The 23485-nt window shown below is 42.8% G+C and overlaps 1 protein-coding gene across 3 annotated transcripts; it reads right to left on the bottom strand.

Annotated features, from left to right (window-relative positions):
• Nucleotides 1-475: 475 nt before the first annotated feature.
• PPP1R10 (protein phosphatase 1 regulatory subunit 10) lies at nucleotides 476-23422 on the bottom strand. Of its 3 annotated transcripts, none has more exons than XM_061619156.1 (20): nucleotides 23146-23422; nucleotides 22362-22730; nucleotides 11112-11229; nucleotides 10646-10732; nucleotides 9671-9806; nucleotides 9379-9430; nucleotides 9192-9269; nucleotides 8707-8877; nucleotides 8410-8515; nucleotides 6879-6988; nucleotides 6475-6575; nucleotides 6208-6355; nucleotides 5742-5903; nucleotides 5038-5284; nucleotides 4427-4502; nucleotides 3769-3966; nucleotides 3223-3331; nucleotides 2746-2853; nucleotides 1953-2579; nucleotides 476-1558 (listed from the first exon to the last, which is right to left on the bottom strand). In XM_061619156.1, exons 3-20 carry the CDS (start codon nucleotides 11216-11218, stop codon nucleotides 1449-1451), a joined length of 2733 nt encoding a protein of 910 aa, XP_061475140.1. In that variant the 5' UTR covers nucleotides 11219-11229; nucleotides 22362-22730; nucleotides 23146-23422; the 3' UTR covers nucleotides 476-1448. The 3 variants fall into 3 exon arrangements, with proteins under 3 accessions (XP_061475140.1, XP_061475142.1, XP_061475141.1); XM_061619158.1 differs by having other exon boundaries at nucleotides 2307-2579; nucleotides 23146-23420; XM_061619157.1 differs by lacking the exon at nucleotides 3769-3966.
• Between the last annotated feature and the right edge of the window lie 63 nt (nucleotides 23423-23485).

Raw genomic sequence — 23485 nt, 5'->3', positions numbered from 1 at the left:
GACATATGGTTCAAAGATGCGAGAGCCACTTATTTGAATGACTTTAAAAACCAGACTAGCTATTAATGGAGGTGACTAGGCAGTAGACAGCTACCAGTCATGATGGCTATATATTACTTCCAGTATTAGAGGCGGTATACTTCTGAACAGCAGTTGCTAGGGAACAAGAGTGTTACTGCACTCCTCTCATGCACATGGGCTTCCCATTGGGTTGCAGGGACCGAAGGCTAGACGAGACGGGCCTTTGGTCTACCTTTCTTTTTGTGGGGGGGGGGTGTGTGTGGGGAGAAGAGAAGGAACAGTCCTGGACAGATATTTCTATGAGGGCAGCTCCCTAGCCAGCTTACTCTGACTGCAGGTGAAGTGGCTGGTTCAGGAAATAGTACAAGACCCTTAACGCTTTCTCCCTAACCCTGTTCTATGAATACAGTGTAATTGGTATGTAACAAATAACAGCCAGCCCAGATTATAAGGGTTAAATTAGATAATTTGTTTTTCCACCATGTTTATTACTAATGTACAAAATATACAAAACTTAGAGACATTTTCTTCCCCTCAGGAGAGGAGTTGCTGCACCCACTTCAAGGAGAGGGGGAGACAAAAGATGTAGTGACAAGTCCACATCTTGTGAGACAGTTAAAAAAAAATCCACAACTGACGACATAAATCAGGAAAACAAAAAATTACCCCCTAAATCATTAGAGTCAAGTTTGAGTTTTCACAGAAAACAGTTTGTAGGTTTCCCCTAATGACAGGCATAGCACCAAGGGAAACTGCATCTCTGCAGTCAGTGGGGGTATTTTACAAAGGGGAGGGTGGGGCACTCAGGAGTCAGTAGGGTACTGTGCAAGTGGCAGCTGCTGGACCTCCCCCCCTTCTCCCAACCTCCGATCCCAAAGAACGATCCACAATCAGTTGCTTCACCCCCACCCTTGCATCACATGCATGTTCCTAAAAAGCTTTCCTGCTGATGCCAGCTGTTCTGCCAGACCAAAAGCAGAAAGTCCTCAGTGCGGGTCTGGCTCCTGGAACACATGGCAGAATGCAGCAGAGCCTAGGCAGGCCTTTGATTTGGAGCGTCTCCTCTTTGCTGGTTTTCACAGGGATATTTACACAAATCAGTTGGTTTTTAAAAACCATCCATGTCTGTTGTGCTTTCAAAGTCATTGATGGCCTTGTTGCCCCACAGGCAAGGAGGGAGGAGGCGATTCCCAGTGGTTCCTCTTTGGGGACGTGGCAGTTCATCAGTAGCAGCAGATGCAGCAGGGGGGAGCAGTTGCCTCCCCTTGCCCCAAGCATTTAATGGGCCTCACAGAAGCCATAAAAAGGTGGATGCAGCATGAGTCTGAAGGTGGGGTTCAAGTCCCAGAGTCCATGACATGGGGATATATGCTGATACCACAGTTAAGAGTTAGAAGAGATGAGGAGAGGGCCCCAAGTCCCTAGGACTAGGGTAAAGGCGGCCCATTCACTCCGGGGTGGTAGAAGGCACACTTGTTCTCGTACCTGCAGCTGCCTTTCATCGTGAAGTGACGACATACAGGACGCATTGACCTGTCTGAAAGGGACAAGAGAATGAACACGATGGTCAGCCACAGCAGGCAGAAGACCCAGGAACTTCATACATATCCATTCATCCAACATGCACTGTTACTTCCCAAACACCAGATTATCAAGAACCCAGAATGTCATGCATCATCCCTGTTTAAGCAGCGTGAAGAATTAAAGATGGCAAAACAAGTTTCAAATGAAAGCATGCTATTAAAAGTACACAGGAGAAATCTATCCTATGACCAAGCCCAGCATTACTACATTTGAAAAATCTGCTTTGCAGGCGACAAATTGTGCTTATTCAGCTGCTTGCCTCCCCAATGAAACTCTGCATGCTGGGCCAACACCCTCATAAATCCCACCACATCAAGGGCAGAGCAATTAAGGCTTCCACTATTTACCTCCGCCATGGCCGCCTCCGTGCCCCCAGCCGTGGTCCCCTGGGTGACCTCTGCCGTGGTCCCCAGGATATCCCCTGCCGTGGTCCCCGGGATGACCGCCTGGATGTCCCCTGCTGTGGTCCCCAGGATGACCGCCTGGATGTCCCCTGCTGTGGTCCCCAGGATGACCACCTGGATGTCCCCTGCTGTGGTCCCCAGGATGACCACCTGGATGTCCCCTGCTGTGGTCCCCTGGGTGGCCCCCTCCTCCGTGACCTCCATGGCCACCACCGCCGTGTCCCCCTCCATGGCCACCACCGCCGTGTCCCCCTCCATGGCCACCGCCCTTATTGTTGTTGGGAGGGCCACCCCTACCATTAGGGGGGCCGCCACTCCGTCCGCCTCCTCGTCCACGGAAAGGGGGCTCTCCACCCCTGCCACCACGCCCACGGTGGAAAGGGCCGGGGCCAGGTCCTGGGCCAGGACTGCCACCCCTGATGCCTCCGTGGGGCCCACCACGCATGCCACCATCAGGAGGGTCCCAGTATCCATCATTACACTGTGGCGGAGGTGCGCCCATCATTCGAGGTCCACCGGGCACACCAGGACCTGGGGGCATGTTAGGACCGCCTGGGCCTCCATGTGGTCCTAAAGAAAACAGAAGAGGGGCATTACAAGCATGACTTTGGACACAGGCAAACACTCACCTGTATCTCCCACAACTACAATTCTTTTCCAGGGACTTGTCCTGCCCCCCAATCCCAGCTGTTCCATGCTGCCATTTTCTTTTTAGGAAGAACCTATTTCTACTTACCAGGCATGGGTCCTGGCCCTCCAGGAGGGAAGTGTTGCATATTTTTGGGCCCAGGTGGAAATCCATTGGGGACTGGACCAGGTCCTGGTCCAAGCAGTCCATGGGGAACTGTAATGAAAACAGAGGAGTTGTTTTCCATTGCAAAGGAGATCGGGATCGAAATAGCACTAACCAAAGAAAACCAACTCAATATAATTCACCGGGCTAAGCCCAACCCATTGGTTATTATAAGCCTGGAATTCAAACCCTGAGCTTTGGCATATCCTTCTGATGAACAAGCTAGTCATCCATTTGGGCCTCTGTCTAACAGTGGGGAAAAGCACCCCATCCTGCCTCATGTGACAGACTTGTGGGGAGGAACTATATTGTAGATATGGGAGAACAGCTCATCAGGAAGGACTTGCAGCTGTCTAGATTCAACACAAAGCAATGGGGTAGAGGGCTTAAGGCCCCAAGTGGAACCAACTCGTCTCTTACCTCCTGAAGGACCTGGTCCAGGCTGACCCTGCAAGTTGCCCAGCAGGTGCTTGAGTGAGTAATCTGGCTGCTTCATCAGCTCTTCCGTTTTATGATTGTTTGAGCCACCCTGTATAAAACAGAAGACAACCCGTGGGATTAGAAAGCATGTTTGCAGCTTTGGCCTGCCCTGTTCCCTTTTGCTACACTGGCCCTGTATACAACTCTGCTTAAAATTGCTAGCTGGGACAGGTGCGCTGCTCAGTCTTGTGACCATAAAGGCACCAGAGCCTGACCTTCAGGAGAAAATGGGTTTCAGGATAGAATCCCATTTATCAGCTTCTGGTGCAGTGTGGGATATTCTCCTGTTCTTTATTATTCATGGCTGTACATTTGTTTGAAGGTGTTTGGCAAGATGGGACCAATAGCTTAGCTCAGGAGAAATTCAGGTTCTCAGCTATGATGAAGGCAGATGGACAAGGAAGCACAATAGGCCCGTGGTCTCTGTTTCCAGATCAGCTGCAGTTAATGTATCAGCTGTTACTGCACCGTGACAGTTCTAGTTACCATGATGGAGGTGAGGATCTCTTGCACGTTGATGGAGGAGTTGGGGTTGGGGCCCTGCGGGTTCTTGCCTGCCCCCATGCTGCCCATGAGGTTGGCCAGGACCGGGGGCAGCTTGGAGCCCCCAGCTCCATCCGGAGACTGCGAGGCGGTGGCTGGGTCGAGTCTTTCCTCGTAGGTGGCCTCATCCATGGAGCATTCCTGAGAGAGGTTACAGAGGAGACAGAAGGAGTCAGGAGGGGCTGGCTGCTGGGGAGCTGGCTGCTCAAACCCAGGGGGAGTCTGGCATCAAGGAGCTGGGGCTGATGGGGGATAGCTGGCTACTCTACCCCAGGGGAGATTGACCGTGCTTCTGGTAAAAAATATTCCCATTCTCCAGCTTGTTTCCACTACTCGGAAGGGAAACCAACACACAGAGAGGGGGAAATAGACACAAAGCACAGGATTTCTGGTATTCCTTCCTAAAAGATGCTTTCTTAGGACAGGGAACCTAGGAGCTTTGTCTATCAAGTGCCCTGCTCTAAAACAAAATCTTGCCCTGTTGCACAACTGTAAACTACTCCTGACTTAAAACTCCCACTCCTGTTGTAGCTATTATTTTTTTTTACTTTCCTCTGCTCAAAGCAGGGGATGGAACACAAAAGGGTTGGGACACACTTACCTCATCCAGAGGAATGAGCTTGGGTGGCACTGGCTCATAAGACTCTGGGTCAGGTTCATGAGGACTGTCAGGAACACTGGAGAGAGATGAGACAGAGGATGGCTTATTGAAGTTAAGATTACTAGTCCTGAAACTAGAGAAGCCAGGAGACTTTAAATCCCTGGCCAGGTCTGGACAGTTCACATAGTGCCCAATGTGATAAAGGCCCTTCTACTGCCATACAGAAACACTGGGATGATAAGCATGGTTAGCACTGTGAGGGGCCCAAATACTGCAGAAGAAGTGGATAGATGAAACAAGGGTTGTCCCTGTCCTCCCAAAAATGAGATTAGCCATGTAATTTCCTCTCCCGACCTTGTCACTAACTCTTCTGAATTCTCAGTAGGGATTCTCCACTGCTTCTTTCCTGGATACCCAACCAAGGCCTTGTTAAAATTAAAACACTGCCTACCGAGTCAGTCTTACAGGCCATCTAGCTTCTATCCACACATCTCAGGCAGAGGCTTTTCCCAGCCTCTGGAAGCCATCCACTGAAGATGCCAAGGATCTACTTCAGGGTCTCTCACATGCAAAGTGCACATACTCATGAGTCTGCTGGAAAGTTCACTTACCTCTCTTTGGACAGAAAGAGTTCCTGTAAAATGCCCTTCTCGCGCTCAGCTTGTGTGAATTTCTCCTGGCTTCCACTTCCTGGCTGAACCAGTGGAACAGGCAAGTCAATGGGCTTTGGGTAGACCCAGGGGATCTTCTCCTCCATGGCATCATGACTGAGCCGGCGGGCTGTCTCAAAGGCCTCGCGGTCCTTCAGCATCTCTCGCTTGGCAGCCTCACCAAAGTCCTTGATTTTGTTTACATTGACTGTGGGGGTAAAACAGACTGGTCAACTGAATGCAAGATCTGGCAGACTCCTTGAACAACATCCCAAACTTCATTACCTAATGATTCCCACACTAACTGCTTGAAACAGAGAAAAAATCAATCCTATCCTTTCTGTTTAGCAAGGCCATCATCCCCAATAGTTTGGATCAGAGCAAGGGAAGCTTCCAATGTCCCTGACACCAAGCAAGATGTGTTAGTCTTGAAGATCCTCAATCCCTGAATGTCAAAGTTTAATTTAACAACAACAAAAAAATAGCGCTATTGCTTGCAAAGAAAACCTTGGAGGGAAATTTTAAGAATGCCCCAAACCATTGTTATCAACATCACTTGGTATTGTAACTTCTGTACTTTTTAGTGATGGGTGGTACCGTAATTCGCATTATGTTTATTTATCTGTTAGATCCACATATTATCTCTCCAGAAAAGGAACACTCACCTCGCTCTGTCTCATCCAATTCAAAGTAGAAATACTCCCGCAGTTTGCTTTCCTCTGGCCAGCTCACGGTCTTCTTCTTCTTGCCCTTCTTTGTCAGCTGTGTTGAGTCAACTGGGCTCTCAGCTGGCTTGGAATCTAGCAACCCACCCTGCTCAGAGGAGTCTGCAAACCACAAACACATGCAAACTCAGCAACAAAGCTTTAGAGAATCCATATGCCTTGAATGCCAGCACCATAAAAGGCAAGAAACCCCCCACCAGTTTCAGGCCACATCAGGCTGCCATGTTATACCTTATACCAGTTGCATTTTAGACAACATGGACGAGCTGGTCGGGATCTCACTTTGAGAATGCAATCTCAAGATGGTGAAGGCTTCCTGGATAAGTCCAGCAAGGTATCTGGCACACAGCTCCATCTCACCCTCCTCTTACGTTGAACGTGCCTCCCTCCTCCTCCTATTTCTTACTTGTCTCCATAGGCTCAGGAACCTCCACGGCTGGTACAGGGGTGCCAGGTCTGTCCACATCCATTGGTTCTGAAGCTGGGGTAAGCTCTGGTGAAGATGGCTTGGTAGCACTGGTTTCTTGAGCTGGCTTCCCTTCAAAAGGACTTGGCTGAAGATTGAGAAACACACACCAAGCCTCTATTTAATTGCTAAAGTCAGTATTAACAGCAGGGTCTATTGAAAATGTAGGGTTTGGGGCTTAGTATACACATTTAACACATTTCTTACCTTCGCTGCAGTTGGAGACAGAACTTTCTTTTTCTTCTTTATCTTGATTCCTGGGACAGGGGCAGAATTTAGGGCATCCAAGAAGCCCAAGCCTTCCATAGCTGGGGGCAAATTGAGAAAAAGGAGTTGAAAGCAATTCTATAATCAAAGCCTCTCAACAGTGCAATCCTACGCATGGCTACTCATAAAATGTTCCACTATTCTCAAATGGGAGTTACTCCCAAGTAAGCGTGAACATGACTGCAGTTCAGCTCCCACCACAGCCTCATGAAAAAGGTCAGAATGCTGGAGTTCTAGCTACCACTGCCTCTAGTGTATGTTACTCCATAGGTGATCTTTTACCTGGATTAGATACAATTCTGTGAAAATGTGCCCCCCCACCCACCCAAGAGAGAGATGCTTACGTTGTGGGGGGATAATTTTCACTTTAATCTCTTTGGTAGTATTAGGTGTGGTGTTGAGGGGCTTGTATTTCTTCTCAGCTGGTGGGTTTTCTGCAACTGGAACACATGTGCTGTAGGAGGAAAAGGCAGAGAGAGTCAATCAAAAGTCCTGAGTTCGGATAATTGGTCAGTTGCCTGCTTTGGATGGGGTCGCACTCCCTCTGAAAGAGCAGGTCCGTCCGTAGTCTCAGGGTGCTCCTGGTTCTATCTTTGTCGCTAGAGGTCCAGGTGACCTCAGTGGTTAGGAATGCCTTTTACCAGCTTCGGCTGGTAAGACAGCGACGGTAGTTTCTGGACTTTGATAGCCTGACCACTGTTGTCCATGCACTGGTAATCCAGTAAGGCTGGATTACTGTAATGCGCTCTATGTGGGACTGCTCTTGAAGTTGGTCCGGAAGCTGCAGCTGGTGCAAAATGCGGCAGGAAGACTGCTCACTGGGGCAGGGTATTGCCAACATGTCACCCCGCTGCTGAAAGAACTGCACTGGCTGTCCATTTGCAACAAGGCCAAGTTCAAGGTTCTAGTTTTGGTGTACAAAGCCCTATACAGCTCAGGACCAGGATACCTGAAAGACCATCTTATCCCTTATATACCCAGTCGATCACTGCAGTCTGCAGCTGAGGGCCTCCTGCAGATACCATCTTATCAGGAGGTTCATTCTGGACAACATAGCAAATGGACCTTTAGCGAGGCAGCACCTACCCTGTGGAATTCCCTCCCCTTAAAGATTAGAGAGGTGCCATCTCTGTTATCTTTTCAGCGCCTATTGAAGACCTTCCTCTTTCAACAAGCCTTTTAAGTAGAGATCTTATTCCAGTCTGCGTCTGTGTTGGAATTGCTTTTTAGTATGTTTTTAAGCCTTTTTTAAAAAAACAATGTTTTTAACCTTTTTTAAAGATGTCTTCAAAGCTTTTAAAAAAAATGTTTTTAGAGATGTTGTGTTTTAATGTATTTTAAAGTCTGTTTTTATGATGTTTTTAAGTGTTTTTATTGCTTTTGTTTGCTGCCCTGGGCTCCTTCTCGGAGGAAGGGAGGGATATAAATCAAATAAATCTATCAAATCAAATCAATCAATCAAAGAGGAGAGGGCGCTGGGCAGATCCCAATCAGTCCAAATAGGTTCCTATTTCTGAGTTTGTATTTGATATAGTTCACTCAACACAAAATATGACTACCATTTGTCTAATAAATGCCACTGTTTATGTGAAAACTACAGATTCTGCACTCTCACTATGCATACTTTTCTTATTCCAGCGTATCTAAAAACATACAGTTCTCTGGGAAGAGAACTGATCTTGGGTCTGTTTTCTTAAAACTACTTTATTTCATTCACGACATATATAGACCAAAAGCCTCCTGCCACCACAAACAATCCCCTGTTGAAAGAGTTGTGGTTACAACCTAGGAAAACGTTTTGCTTACAAGGAATTACATTTGACAACAAATTAAGGGCAAAGAGAGGAAGGCCATCCTTAGGATACAGGGACTTACTTCTGTCTCTTCAGTGGTATTGGCTTCAGGTTGTATTTATCTGAGGTTACTGCAGCACTAACGTTTTTCTTTACAGGAATGAGCGATGGAGTCTCCATTTCCAAACCTGCAAATTAGCAGCAACAGTGAGTATCAGAACTATTTCCAATAGCAACTGCAATTAATTCCAGAACGCTCTGCAAGCATGGCTTGCCTACCTACTCAAGATCTACAGGGAAAAATAAAAAAGCTGCATAACTTGTAAATTGATTTGTTTTCCAAAGGCCAAAGGCTGTGTACATTACACACAGAACTTACCAGTGGAACGGAACTTGGCATGGCTGGGTGCTGTGGTGCGAAGAGATTTTGGCTTTTCTTTCTTCTTCTCAGGAATCTCTTCAGGCTTCATTTCTGATTTGGCCTCCTGAGGCTTCTCCTGTACAGGAGTTTTGCTTTTATTCTCCTCCTTCCGCTTTTTCTTGTCTCGCTCTGCAAGGAAGAATGAAGGTGAAGCCCGGAAAGGTTAAAGGGTTAATACTTCCTAGCCCTTCTGGGATGGAGCTAAAAGAGTGTACAAATTTAGACTCCTGAAAGTGTAAACAGAACACTGGAAAGGAGCCATTTCATTACTGTGTATGAATGAGGAGGGGATTTTCTAAAGGGTGAAACAACATATAAATACCAAGTAGGAGGCAGAGATACATGGTCTTAGGTCTCAGAGATGAGGCCAGTTCATGGCCAAATTTGGCCATTATAAACCTTTTGCCATCTAAACATCCATAGGACAGCACAGGAACACTCACCTGCAGGCTGGGAGCTACTCTGGGAGCGGATGACACCCATCCAGTCACTGACCAGTATGGAAGCCAGTCTACGAACCTCTGGAAAGGAAAGATACATAAGCACTCAATAAGGTGGCATTCAGTGATAAGGACTGCAGCTCCAAGAGAGTGTAAGAATTCAACAGATGCTCAAAAGACAGGTTTTTACCTTCATCCTCACTTGACTTGCTGAGCTGCTTTACCAGTTTGGCAGTATTGTTCTGAAAGAGAAAAGAAGAGGGTAACAGGTTGTCACATCAAGCAAAACTGATAGCTGTAGTGATAATTGCAGATTCTTGGGATACTGTAGCTGGAGATCTTGGTTTTGGAAAAATATGTGACCCTGAAAAAAGGTCAAACCCTAATGACCCACCCATCTTGCAGCAGAGCATTTCTACTGTCCCAGGGCTGCAAAAGGGCACATCAGAAGAGCAACATCCAATGCTGTTTCATTGACTAACTTGTTTCAGATGATCCACTGTAAGGGGCAAGTGCTGCAGCGTGAGTAGAATCTGCTGAAGCAGGGGCACATTACTGGATGCTTTCGAACTAGTCAGCCATGTGTTGAGGAGCTTGTAGCCCCCAACCTCGATGAATCTGCAGAAAGAGGCAAACACACTTTGTTGAGCTAAATTCAGTAGTATTTTTTTGCTCACAGTTCTTCCTAGATGGTTGCCATGAGTGCTCAGGATTTGTACAACTAAGAGGTGGACAGACAGACAAAAACAAAGAAGGGATATGTGTACCCTGAATGTAGATAGGCTCACCATGCAAATGACAAAATCTGGCATTGTTTAATTTTTTTAAAAAAAAATCAAGATTCTTGCCCTCACAAGCAGGGGAAATATTTTAATGAAGATTCAAGAACCAGATGAAATTTGTTTTGTTTAAAGCTGCCTTGAGAATACTTCTGTGTAAAAATGCAGGACAGAAATTAATTAATTGCATGAATAAATTTCCTTTCAAGATTTCCAGTGGTTCAGAGTGTTCGGTTCCATTTCCTCTCCCCTATCTAACAGCTCCTGCTTCCTATCTAATACAACCACTCCCAGAATCCCATGTTGTTCCTTCCATTACATTATTAATAAAATGCCAACCTCTCTTGCTCAGAAGGTGCTGCACACAAAATGAAAACCAAGCTAAAGCAACTAGACTAAGTTCAAATGGCAACTAAGTGGCATCCTTAAATTATAGAAATCAGTTTGTCATGGTAAAAACCTTAAAGGCACATTTGTTATGGCACATGTTTTTGTGGACTACAGAGCAGTTCATCAGATGGTATTCTGGCATATTCCTTTCCTGCTCTGCTCATTCTACTGGAGATGGGGACACAAGTCCATCTCAATCCGTTCTCTAGGCTTAACCCACAGAACTTTCTCTGCCTCTGGAACTAGCAGATGCAATTCCACTCACTAGAAACATTCAAAAGCTCTTACTTAGAGAGTATGTCTTGTGCTCTGGTTTGCAACAAGATGTTCAGGTAGATGCAGCGACTGACCATCTTCTGTGCATCTTTCATTAAGCTAAAATTGAAGAAAAGAAGGAAATATTCAATATTACTGCAAGAAGACCGCCTGTAAGACTAGATTATTAATTCACCAGTTAACATTTTTTAGGAATAGGGTTTTTTGGGAGAGGGGGATGATGTGGAGAGCAGAGATTATATTTGCTGAAAGCAAATCAATTTCTGTCAATTCTAGATGACCCAGTAACTTGCAAGAATCTAGATTTTCACTGTGGGCACTGGAGTACCATCTTACACAACATTCCCTTGACGATTCATTAAGTTATATAATATCTGAACAGCTATAAGCCATGCTAGTTCTTATATCACGGTGTAAGATTTTAGTATACCATTAATTTGGAGTCACAACAAGCAGTTTAATTACACTAAAAACATACTTGAAAATTTTAGTGATGCCTTCATGAGTTTTGACTTCTCCATCTTTGCCAAGAAAACAATCCAGTCCTTTTAGGAGTTCCTTTGGGTCTATCGGTCTGGAGCCCATTGCAGGAAATGCTGTTAAAAATACAGGAGAGGTTGTTAATGTAGTTACCAAACTCTCCTCCCAAAAATGGTTTAACAACAACAAAACACCTTTCCATGCAGAAAAACAAGGTCAAAAATTTTCTGGAAGCAGTTTGCTATACTAGTAAGTGCAAAGTATTATCATATTTCCTCTAATGAGTAAATCCTCATACGTCTATACTTCAAAGGAGATCAAGATTTCCATTGAACAGTTATTTTACTCTTCATCTATTCAAGGGTAATCTTGAAGTTGGTTTTGTAGACAAGCATCTCCCTCAATCACACAAACTTTGGAAAATAGGATTGGTAAGCAAAGAGGAGGCAAGACACTGAAGGAGACAGTGAAGACAAGCTAACCTCTGCGCTGATAAAACAATTGCCATTGTTGAAGATTACCTTGACCTTTGAAGTAAGGTGTTAATAGCTAGCATAAATTTTAGAAATGTGCAGGCCAATGCAAGACTTTTTATTTATTATTTGATTTATATCCCGCCCTTCCTCCCAGCAAGAGCCCAGGGTGGCAAACAGAAACGCTAAAAACACTTTAAAACATCATAAAAACAGACCTTAAAATACATTAAAACAAAACAACGTTTTGTTTAAATTTATTTGGGAGTTATGACGTATGCAATCCAAAACTCATACGTATCAGTCAAGACAAACGTCTTTCCCTTCTGAATGGGATAAATATTATGCCATTTAACTGCAAGTTGGTTACTTTGTATGAACTTCACAGCACAATCCTATGCAAGTTCACTCAAGACATTGCATTCAGTGGGGCTTACTCCCAGGTTAATACGCACAGGATTGCAACCTTTCCTAGGTTTTCCTGCCATGAAAGGGTTTATTAATGCTGAAAAGCTTGTGGGCCTGACACTAAGTATAATTTAGCAAGATACAGCCAGGCTATGGTATAAATGTTCACCCGAAGTGTGAAGCCAAAGTATTAATACCATAATCAAGTTTTATTGACACAGTATTTCCAACAGCCACATTTACAACTAAGTATTTGTTTTTCAGGAATACAGCACACAGAAGAGTACACCTATACAGAGCAATAAAAGGCACTGAATGAGCTTTTACAACAGATGTTTTGTTCTTGGATGCAATTATTCCATTGGACCACACAGACATTCATTGGACCTAGCAGCTCACAATGGCTATTGTCTCACAGATAAGACACAGCAAGAGCCAACGTGCAATTATTTTGTTCTTCTGCTGCCATTATTGCAAAAGGAGCAACAGACTCCCTTTATCATAAATATGTTGACTGGCACCTTCAGATGTTTAACTCTGCCTGATCCACAGAGTAACTAATTCATCCAGAGTAATTCATCCAGAGTAGCAACCTCAGGTACTCAAAAGTTATGTTTTTCAAGCACCATGGGATCAAGCTACTTGGCTGCAAATCACACCCAAGTCCACAACCCTTTTTCTTAGATCGAAGGGCATGTCACATTGATATGCTCAGTGTTCAATGGTATATTCTGTGCAAGTCAGTTTAAGCTGTGTTGTTAAAAAACATGTCCCTGTATGTACTTTTGGACTGCTAGCACTTAAGGGGCTATGTCAATGGATGTGCAAGCTTTATAAAAAAAACCTATCTGAAGATGGACCAATATTCATGAATGTTTATTTAAGCACTGATGACTTTCCTTAATGTTTAATGTTTTTTCTCAAACTTCATGGCCAGTTAATCATACTATAGCTGCTGTAGTGTCATGCTCCCAAAAGCACAGGGCAATTCTGTCGTGAGTACAACTGGGCTAAATTGTAGCGAAGGAAATTTAGATCTACATCTGCTCCAGTGCAAGCTTGTGTCTTACACATGAATTATGGGTGACAGCTGGTTGAGACTGTGCAGGGCACCAGCTGTGCCCACTGTAATTAAGCAAAGAGCAGCTGGTGTTTTTCCAATAGCAAATATACAAACTTGCAGGTACGAAATCATGCCTAGCCATCTTCACACCATGGTTTATTGTTCTCTGAAAAGACAGCCCATGTATACTTGATTATTAGCACAAATCTTACTTTGAAAAGCGGTGTTATGCCAATTTCATGTTAGATTAGGGGCTTGTTATCTTCTTTGAGAGTACAGCTAATTTTATCAGAAATGTGCTAGCTGTTGAAATTATTGTAAGAGGTAGCCTGTAGCTACCCACTAACAACCTTCCTTCTACTGGATCAGGCTCAGACACCAATCAGCAACAGGCTTGCACATATGTAAATATCAGTTGCCTCTTCATAAGGCAATGCAGTGTGCAGTACAAAGCATCGAACTCTTTGCAAGTCTGATGCAGTAATAACTGTCTGCACCGAAAAAGGTACTCTTGAATTCAAGAAACCTTAAGCATGTTAGGACTAAAACTACCTTTGTGTTGGCTTCCAAGGAGTGACATTAGATTAGCAACAAGGAGTGATATTTGTAATAGAAGTCAACAATTGGTGGTCAATCGAGTTGCCTTCTGTGGAGGTATTCTCTCCCAACAAGTGTGCCTTCACGTTATTTTGACATGGAACTAATGTACAAAGTCCAGCTCTTCTCATAGCCCTATTTGGCAGAGATTTCCCCCTAAAGCAGTAGGATCTAAATCCAGGAGAGGTCCTGGCAGTTATCAATAGGCTATTATGCATTCATATGTAGGGAAATGAAATCCAAGAACTGGGCAGCTCAGTGGGGTTTGGAAGGTGTTACCAGCTTGTGGTTGCTTGCAGATCTTTTTGTGTGGCTTCAGTCCAGTTCTGAAGCATTTGCACTGAAGGTCCAACATTTGTGAATTCACCCTGTGGTGGAGAGGCCAAATGACCAAGTGGGCTTTGGAGACTGAACTCCCCTTTCACCCCACAATATGGCCTTCCACATGCAAGACAGCAATACAATGGTGAGGAAGACTTGCACAGATGATGCTTGGGCTCAGCCTGCTGTGGTGGTGAAGAGAGGCCTTCAGTCTCCAGAGCTGTCAATCTGGTAATTTCCAGCACTACAATCTCAGGAAAAATTCAAAAAATACAAATGTTACTCATGTACAATTTGAGCCATTTCAGTCCCCCCGCCCCAAAACCATGGTTTTGCAAGCAGTGCCTGAGAATACCCAAACCTGTGATGTGGGGAACAGGAACTTTGGTTTATGCAGCTCTTGATGGAAATTATTTACCTATCGAAGACACCACCTTGACTCCTTAACTCAAAAAAGCTTCATGTTAGGAGCAGATCATCTGTCACATAGTCCATAATGCTGTGTTACCTAAAAAAATGTATCCTGAAGTAGTTCATTCAACCAGCTGGTATTACACATCTGTGCTTGACTCTCTCTCTCATCTCATGCTTTGATTTGGATTCCTGCATTGCGCAGGGGGTTGGACTTGATGGCCTTATAGGCCCCTTCCAACTCTACTATTCTATGATTCTCTGTTTGATTGGCCACAAAGATGGGCTCTAAAGCTGGAGTCCAACAGAAACCCTTATTTTTAAAAATGGGCAATCATTTTAGAATTATCAATGTACACTACAGACTTTGTAAGCCTGGTATTCTGGAGAATAGTCCATTCTAAACTTTTCAGCCTCCATAGATATGGGCTTCTGACAAGCTTCCCATATCCAATGCATGTTAGAATTTTAGACCTGCATGAAATTAGGCATATTAGTAAGGTGCTGTTCTATAATTTGCTAAAGTTGGGTATTAGAAGACTCAAAGCCATGTAAATAATTTCAAGTCCTCTAGAGATCAGTATGACATCTTGAGTTTAATCAGGGTTTACCAGGGTACAGAACAAAGCTCCACTTTGACAAGGACAATATCCTGTGGCACTTTAAAAGATTTAACAAATATATTATGGCATAAGCTTTCATGAGCTAATACCACCATTTTTAGATATATAGCCTCTAGGCTTGTATGTTTTTACCATGGTATTTGTTAGCTTTGAAGATGTCTTGGGACCCTTTGCTGGGCTTTTGGCTACATCAGATTACACAATTTAGCCAAAGTTCCACACCCCTTTTAAAATGATTGTTACAAGAGGCCGTAAGACAACACTGGAAATGAAAACTGCATAGAAAAAAAAAGTCAGTCAATGCATCCCTAGTATATTTAGTTTTTAGCTCTTGTGAATTTCACTTTCCTGCATATGCACAAAGCTACAGTATTTGGATTGCCAGTGCCACAGAACTGTTTTTCACCGAAGTTGTCCTCACAAAACAGTGATGACTGATCAGGAGCCCAAGTTTCTGAAAGCAGTGTCTCAGCTTAAGTGATGACTTGAGAGAAGTTGAAAAGCTTCCACAGCAACACTTTTTATCATCTTCACCTCCTGTACTAGGATCCTGCAAGGATTATAGGCAATTTACCAGCAAAGGTTAAGAACTGAAGAGTCTGTTGGATCAGGCCCATCTAGTCCAGCATCCAGTTCTCTCAGTGGCCAACCAGATACCTATGGGAAGCCTGCAAGCAGGACCCAAATGCAAAAGCACTCTTCCCACCTGCAGTTTCCAGCAACTGGTATTCAGAAGCATGTTGGCTCTGACCATGGAGGTAGAGACTATCCTTCTGGAAACATAATCACTACCAAATACTAAGAATTTAGCTTCCCTACAAGGCATGGGGAATAAAATCCAAAACTGACGTGTACTTCAAAGTAAGAGAATTTTTAATATGGTGCTGCTGTACGTTAGCAGCAGCTTCTTATGTGGCATAGTGCTGCTAGAATACTTTGCACTGGACCAAATGAAGGCTTAACACTCAGCTCAATTAATCTACATCACCCCAAAATGTTCATTCTTACAGCCCAATTGTAGACGTATTTACTCAGAAGTCCTGATTTCAACAGCCTTCAGAGTATGCACATTTATGATTGCAGCTATTAATCAACAATGGAAAAAATGAGCATCCAATCCCACACCAAGGACCTGGCTACATGTATTTGCTTTTAAATTGAAAAAGCTTGAGCAGGGAATAAGATGACAGCAGGCCATTTTAATTGGTTACAAACTAGCTGAAACTTTTCAAATGCCCCACAATGAGTCATTATGAAAATGGCAATGTGTTTAATTTCAAACTGTGATAACCAAATTATCCTTAGCACAGCTCATAGCTATCAATCTCAGACTGCCTCTGCAGCTCTCATCCTCTCCTCTACAGAACTATAACCAAATTCGCTCAAAGCATTTTTAGAAAGTCTCAGCTGAGTAGTTTCCCAGTCAATCCAGATGCATCATACAGAATTAACCAGGCAAGCATGTCAACATACATTCAAAATACATGCTCACCACAATGGCTACAGTTCCCATACAGTATACATGTACTCTTGGGAGCAAGTCACACTGAACTCTGCAGGACTTGCTCCCAAATTAACAGACTGTACTAAGCCATATTAAACAGCATGCAAATAGAAATTAAAATAATCCTAACGTGCCAGGAAAGTACCAGAACTATCTCCCCACTCCTCAATAGTAGCACTGTTAACAGTTTGCCACACTGAAGTGTCAATATCATTGTAGGAAGCAGATTTTCCTATAAAGCCAAGAACTGGTCAACACTCAGTTCACTGGAGAAACTAGCTGACTGTACAAATTTCTCACATCTGAAACGAGGCATGATATTCAAAGGGCCAAATAATATCCCAGCAAGCCTACAACAGCACACTTTGCTAGTCCTTCCTGCACCTCAAATGTACGCTATACTTCACTACAGGGCATATTACAGGAATATTTCGGGACCTAAACTAATGACGAGGTTGCACATAAATCCATTCCTCATTAATCCTACCAGGAATGGTAACTATACTATAGGATCCCATCTGTATAAACTCAGTATTTGTATAAAAGCTCATGATTTTGTTACAACTTCAGACAATAGCTACACAGACAACATTTAACTACATCTTCCTTCTAAACTAGGTAAAACATTTTCCAGCCACAAAAATACCCATAAAAATTAAATAAAGGGCCACTTAGGATCAAGATCTTCATTTGGTTAAAAAAAACCCAAAACAGGATAAGCGGTCTCCTACACAGCTACTTCAACCATGCCACTCCTATTTGAAAATGTTTTTGACCGCTATGCCAAAGTTATTTGGGTGAGAAAATAAAAGCCAGGTGTTCGTCACAAAACTCCAAGTCTTAACATTCATTCCTCAACAGTTAAAACACCAACTTTTCACATGTAGAAATGCTTCCAGAGATGCAGAATTAACATTACGCAGTTGAAGAAATTTAGAGATAGTGCTGGTACCTTAATCCTATACAAACCTTAATGAAACGAAACATATATGCCATTTTCATACTATATCAAAATGTTAATCCCCTAAAGAAAGGGGCTAATACTGAACAAGGTTATTTTAGTGAAAGATTAAAAATTTCTGACACCACTGTAATTAAAAGTGCCAGCAAAAACTCAATTTGCAATACAAACACTGTAGCTTATTTACATTTTCTAAGATGAGAACACAATTTTTATTTGGACATATGTGAACTATGTACTTGTACAATGTATAAAGCTAAAAATTATCTCCCTCCATCCTAATTCTAAAGCAAAAGCATAAATCTGGGGATAGAATTATACAAGGAACCTCAAGTAACTCCTCACAAAGCACCCCTGTACGAGAGAGCGCCTTGTGTGAATGGCTGCCACAGTTAGATGCAAGTCAATTACAGCTGCTTGCTTTCCTTATACTACTTTGCTTATCTTGCAAAGACTCGTTAAACCTTTTTAGGAACACTAGTGTTTGGGCTCACTGAAAAGCACAAGTAACATGTATGCTGTACCAGAGCCCCAAGGCCTATGAGGAAGGATAAAAGGGAGACAGATGGTGATACTGGAACCACTACAAGCGAAGCACATCTACTCATCTATTCAGCATTAGCCTCTCCCCAAGTGCTCCAATTGACCTGAAAAGTTCTCCAGAACTGGGCTCCATGGGGAGAGTGTCATTTGGTACTTACAGTTTTAGAGAACGGAATCAGGATTTTAATCCAATTAAGACATCTTCATATCCTACAATTCTAATATATGTTAGCAAAGTGTTTTTAAAATGTGTTCCCAAGGGAATTACTAGTGGCAGTTGCCACTGAAAGCTTCCAGTTCACCCCCACCCCCTCATACAAGTACGCCTGCTTCACTTTCTATTAAAGGTACTCTGTTCATTATTGTAGCGTGCTGAATATCCAAGCATTTCTTCCATTCTAGCAAGTATGGAGCAGATCTGTAGCAGACAAGCAATTCCAGTTGAGGTCAGCATTTTAGGAAGACAGGAAACCTAAAGGCCAGTTCTCATTTTAACCTAAAGCTGCGACCAGCAAAACCTCCTACTATCTTCTGGCTGGACTCACACTGGCATTTCTAAGCAACAGAGTTCACTTCCTTTTTACACTATTCTCTGAATTAACACACGTGTTTAGACAGTGTCAGTATTTGACAGGAGCAAAGTATTCGACTGCAATCCTGGAAAGACAGGAATTGGAAGTAAATCATACTGGAGATGCCTTATTTCCAAATAGGCCTTGTTAAATTCAGCAGCAGCTGCAGTCCTGTAACACCCCTTTGGACAATTTTATGGCAGTATGTTAAGTGCCAAAAATTTCCTTCCTAAAAAAATTGGACAAGTTATTAGAATTGCTCCCAAAGTGGTGGATCACTCAGGTTTCTAGCTTGCACCAAGCTTAATTACACTTACATGGAAATTGGCCCCAGTGGTATTTCCAGTTAAGTATGATCTGGAATGCAGAGTCTATTATTCACCGTCAGTATAAAAGTGAGGAATAGCTATTTTCTCAAAAGGGAATATACCTTTCTTCCCTCAGCGTGCAGTAAACAGGGGACCAGACTGCAGGATGAACTATCATCCATCAAATTTAGGGCAAGGTTATAGCTTATTCCCCACTTGTTTTGGCAGCTGTTAAAGAGATGGAAGAAATAGAATGCCAAGAGACTTTCTGCTGTCTTGGAGGAAAGACACCACAGCCAACTTTCTAGCTATGTGTTTTTACACTGCACGGCCAAGAAAATCTTAAGCCAGCTTGCCCCAAAGTCTTGTGACATTTCATTGCCTCACCAACTTATTTGCTGACATAATAATGTAGCTGTAACATTTGGCAGAGGAACTAAGCCATAAGGAAATAGGCCAACATTGGAGACTGTGACTCCCCAAGTCTTTAAAACTGCTTAACTGGATAGCTCCTTTTGCCAGGCTTCCAGAATAAAAGTGACAGAATACCAAGCAAACAAAGATTCTAGAGCATTGTTTTTCCTTAAAAGGGAGTGAATCCTTCAAACAATGGATTTAAGGGGAGTCTTACATCATCCTATTTGCCTTACTTTTAGTAGTTTTGGGTTAACTTGCTAGCTAGGCCATTGTGCTCCTGGAAATGTCACTCACACCATCAGCGCTCTGCTTGTCTTAAAAGATTAATTCTTTAACTTTTAAAATAGAATCTTAACATCTTTACAGTTCAGACACCATCAGTTTCTAGCAATTTTCTTCTAGATTAGCTAAAACTGCACTGTGTGTGTTTACTGAAGCTATATGAACATTTGCCCCACTATGCTACAATTAAAAAGGCCTATTAGGTTGTGTCTAGAATTTCAGTGCATTAATGTTGCCAGTTAGGCTGTAACTGCTGTGGACAGTCTGTTCTATTCTCCCGAGATCACTTCACCTCTCATGAGCAATCGTTTTGAAATTTAAAAGGCCCACCTAACAGGTGCATGACCTGTATAGCAACCAGATACCAGCGCTCAACATGCAATGGTCTTTTGGAACAAAGTAGACTCGGCAAGAGGCTTATCTTGCATAGCTTACCTCATTCTATTCCCCACCCCGACACAATTAACCCGATCTAGTTCTCATCCTGAATAGGGCACTTTGAAATGTTCTTCAGCGTGAACTGACCAGTGCCCCAATTAGTGCTATCAAGTCTTACCGCCAGAACAGTGTCATTTATTCACTGGGGAAGAATGTTACAATATGAAATGCTACCACCGGAGGTGTAGATGGAGGCATTTAAGTTCTGCTTCGTGAAACATTCCCTCGCACAGCGAAAGATCCAGTGCTTAATGGGGAAAGTCACAAGAGCAGCATCTCTGAAATGCTATTTGATGCTCATGCAGATCAAATTAAAAAACCCAATTCCTCCTATTTTAAGGAATTACTCAACAGTAAAGTGTCCTCAGCAGATTGGCAAACATTTCACACCCTTAACAGCCTGCATGCATCAGTAGGTGTCACTTCATGGCGTTGACAATGGAAGAGAACAGCAGCAAAAATAAAAAAATAAAACAAAGCGGTCTGGAACAGAAATGAAGTTTGTGAAATGTAATTAATACCAGAAAGATTTTGCTTACCAGGTGGAATTGTGGCTGTTCCCCTCCCTTTGATGAGGTAATACAAGTGCTGGATTCCCTTTTTCCTAATGATCACTTCTTTCCTAGTACATTGTACAGGAACTGTGGAATGTGGCAAATTAATACAAAATTTACCCCCTCCCCCAGCTGTGTGCATGTGGCCAGAAAAAATGCAGACACCCCCTTTTTATCGCTAGTTTCAGCAAGTGTCATTGACACTTGTTAAAGATTTGGGGTCCAGTGGTAGCATTTCATCTCTTAACAATTAATTTGATTAAACTAGGAAGCATGCTTTCCCAATACATCCCACCTCCAGAGACCTAGAAGATGAAAAAAGGGAAGGGGAAAGAGAAGGAAAAGCCACAAGTTTGCCTGCTTGATACACTATATGCACTTGACAAAATTTCCTGACACAAGTACAGCAAACATGAAGAAAAAACTGAAATCCAAGCTCATGTGACGTTGAAACCTAAAAAACACCCAGTGGATTTATGATCATACTTTGCAGTTATATCAAGCTGAGATTTTGTATATACGAAGTTGGAGTGGAATTTCATTTAGATTGTTTTGGAAAGGTGATGAGGGTTAAGGTTGTCTCCCCTCCCCCATCATCTCTCCTTCCCTCCATTTCATGACTGCTTGCTCCAGGCGCCAAACACAAGCTATTCAGGGGGAGGAGTTTGCTACAAGCTGCTTACATCAGCTCCCTGCCCTGCAAGCTTTGTGGGTTGTTGTACAGGAGGAAGGAAAGAGGCAGTGACGCCATTTTAGAAGCACAGGCAATTAGGAAAAAAAGCAAGAGGCTTTAGAATCTATTAAGAGGAAACTATAGCAATACAACCCCCATCATATACACAATTTGTTTCGTATTATGTCAGTTCTATAGACTAGAACCTATTTAACATACCGTAAAGGGAGGGGGAGAAAAAGGTATTTGTCGGTGAGTGCCGGAGTTTCAAAAACCTCCCATTATTCACCACTATAGGGTTAATACCACCACCCCTTGTTTCTCCCCTCCACACATGGGGGAGGTAGGAGATGGATTTAAAATGGAAAGGTCCTGTAAAGGAAATAAACAATGCTGCTTGTAAGGGACAAAAGATAAAATAACACCACCATATTGCAGCAAGGGAAAAAATATAGAATGAACATTTTAAAAGCATTATTAGACCTCATTTGAGTCCAACAGATCTTTCTATTAATGGGTTTTTTAAAAAAAAATTGGACAGACTTAAAACAATTTTCCCGTCATGTTGCAATCTTTATTTCTAGATTGCCCTTTTTTGCAGCATTACATACCTATATATACATTATAAAACCTTCAAAGTTTTTTAAAAAGTCCCACAGCCCCCATTTTAACATTGACAATTTTTAAAATATAGACGAGACTATGACAGATAACCCTGTATTTTAAACTCTCATTACTGGCTACTACGAAGTTACTGCTTTTTTTGCCTCTTACCCTGCAATCTTTATGTACAGATTGCTTATTTAGCTCAATTTCTACGTCTCCCACACAAAGAAGCAGTACTTTATGGCTCAGTTACCACCATCTGTTATGTGGGAGCTCATTAACCCTTGACAGTGCTGGAGACGATGGATATCTAAGAGACCATCATACTCCTTATAAATATGCATTTTTGGTGACAAAATGCCAGAGTCTTAAGGGTTAACACCTCAAACAAAACCCACTTCCCCTCCTTTTTTTGGTCTTTTCTTCGTGCCATTAGCTCACTTCGACACGGACGAATTTTTTTTTGGTCAGTTGGTTGAAAATACGACACTTACTATCCAATTAATTTTCTCGTCGACAGCGCCTCAAGGTTTAGCTTTTTTGGATTAAGCTGTGTTTTTAAAGAAAAAAATATATTTGGTTTTCATTTTTTTAAAAATAGCAACTTTTTGGATGGTCAATAAGTAACAAAAAGTTGCTTAATAAAAAAGATCAGGGAAAGTTGTTGCTAAATATTAATTTTGTTTTTTATGTTTTTAGTGGTAGTTGGTCTCCTTCAGGTCACAAAGAATTTTAACAGCTTCCCAATACAGACGATCAGAAATGTAGCTGGCTTTTTTTGTGTCGTCTCAGAGGCTCAATTGTGGGGGGATTTTTCTTTGTTTCGCGGAGCAAGTTCGACGGTGTCTCAAGCCAAAGCAAACCTACAATAAGAGAAGAAGAAAATTACAAAGATAAGTTTCAAGAGAACTAAAACCCAAAGGAAAGTCAGTTGCGAAACGTAAGTCTTGCATAACAAAAAACCTTTGCTAACTTGGCATAAACCGAAACGTTTTTATCGAGGTGGGCGGAAAAATCACATTTAAAAAAACTGGGAAAACTTCAATTTAAATTTCAGATGATTAGCTTTAAATGGCTCGAATTTTATTCACCGAGAATTCAGTTAGGTCTTGAAAGGGCAATTTACCTTCACTACAAACAACCAAATTATATTACTTATAATTGTCAATTAAGACGAATTCTGGGAAGGGGTAAAATAAATATAATCCTAACGTAATACCCCTTTGTCCCCACCTTAGCCGTTCCCCGCAATAACGTTCCCACATACACCGTACTTACCTTTACACAGACCCCAGAATGGCCGAAATGGGAGCGCGCGGAGTCTTTTATATGAGGCCACTCCCTCTTCCCAACGCCCCCTCCCACCGTCGCGCGATGCGGCTAAAGAACAAAGGCTGGAGCTCGTGTCCCCGCCCAATGCCGACACCCAGCTCGAGTAAATCCGATTCAAAATTTAGGTTAACGCACATTACCAGAATTGAATTTTGAAATCCAATCGAACAGTCTACACAAAAATAAAATTTACTATCGATAAAGAATGTGACGCAGTTAGTAGATCACAAATACGCATGCGCCTTCACTCGCCATACTTGCCACGTTTGCGACGTGCACGCGCGCG

The sequence above is a fragment of the Rhineura floridana genome, chromosome 3 (assembly GCF_030035675.1).
Source record: "Rhineura floridana isolate rRhiFlo1 chromosome 3, rRhiFlo1.hap2, whole genome shotgun sequence".
NCBI lineage: Eukaryota > Metazoa > Chordata > Lepidosauria > Squamata > Rhineuridae > Rhineura > Rhineura floridana.
This window is presented reverse-complemented; position numbering and strand designations above follow the sequence as displayed.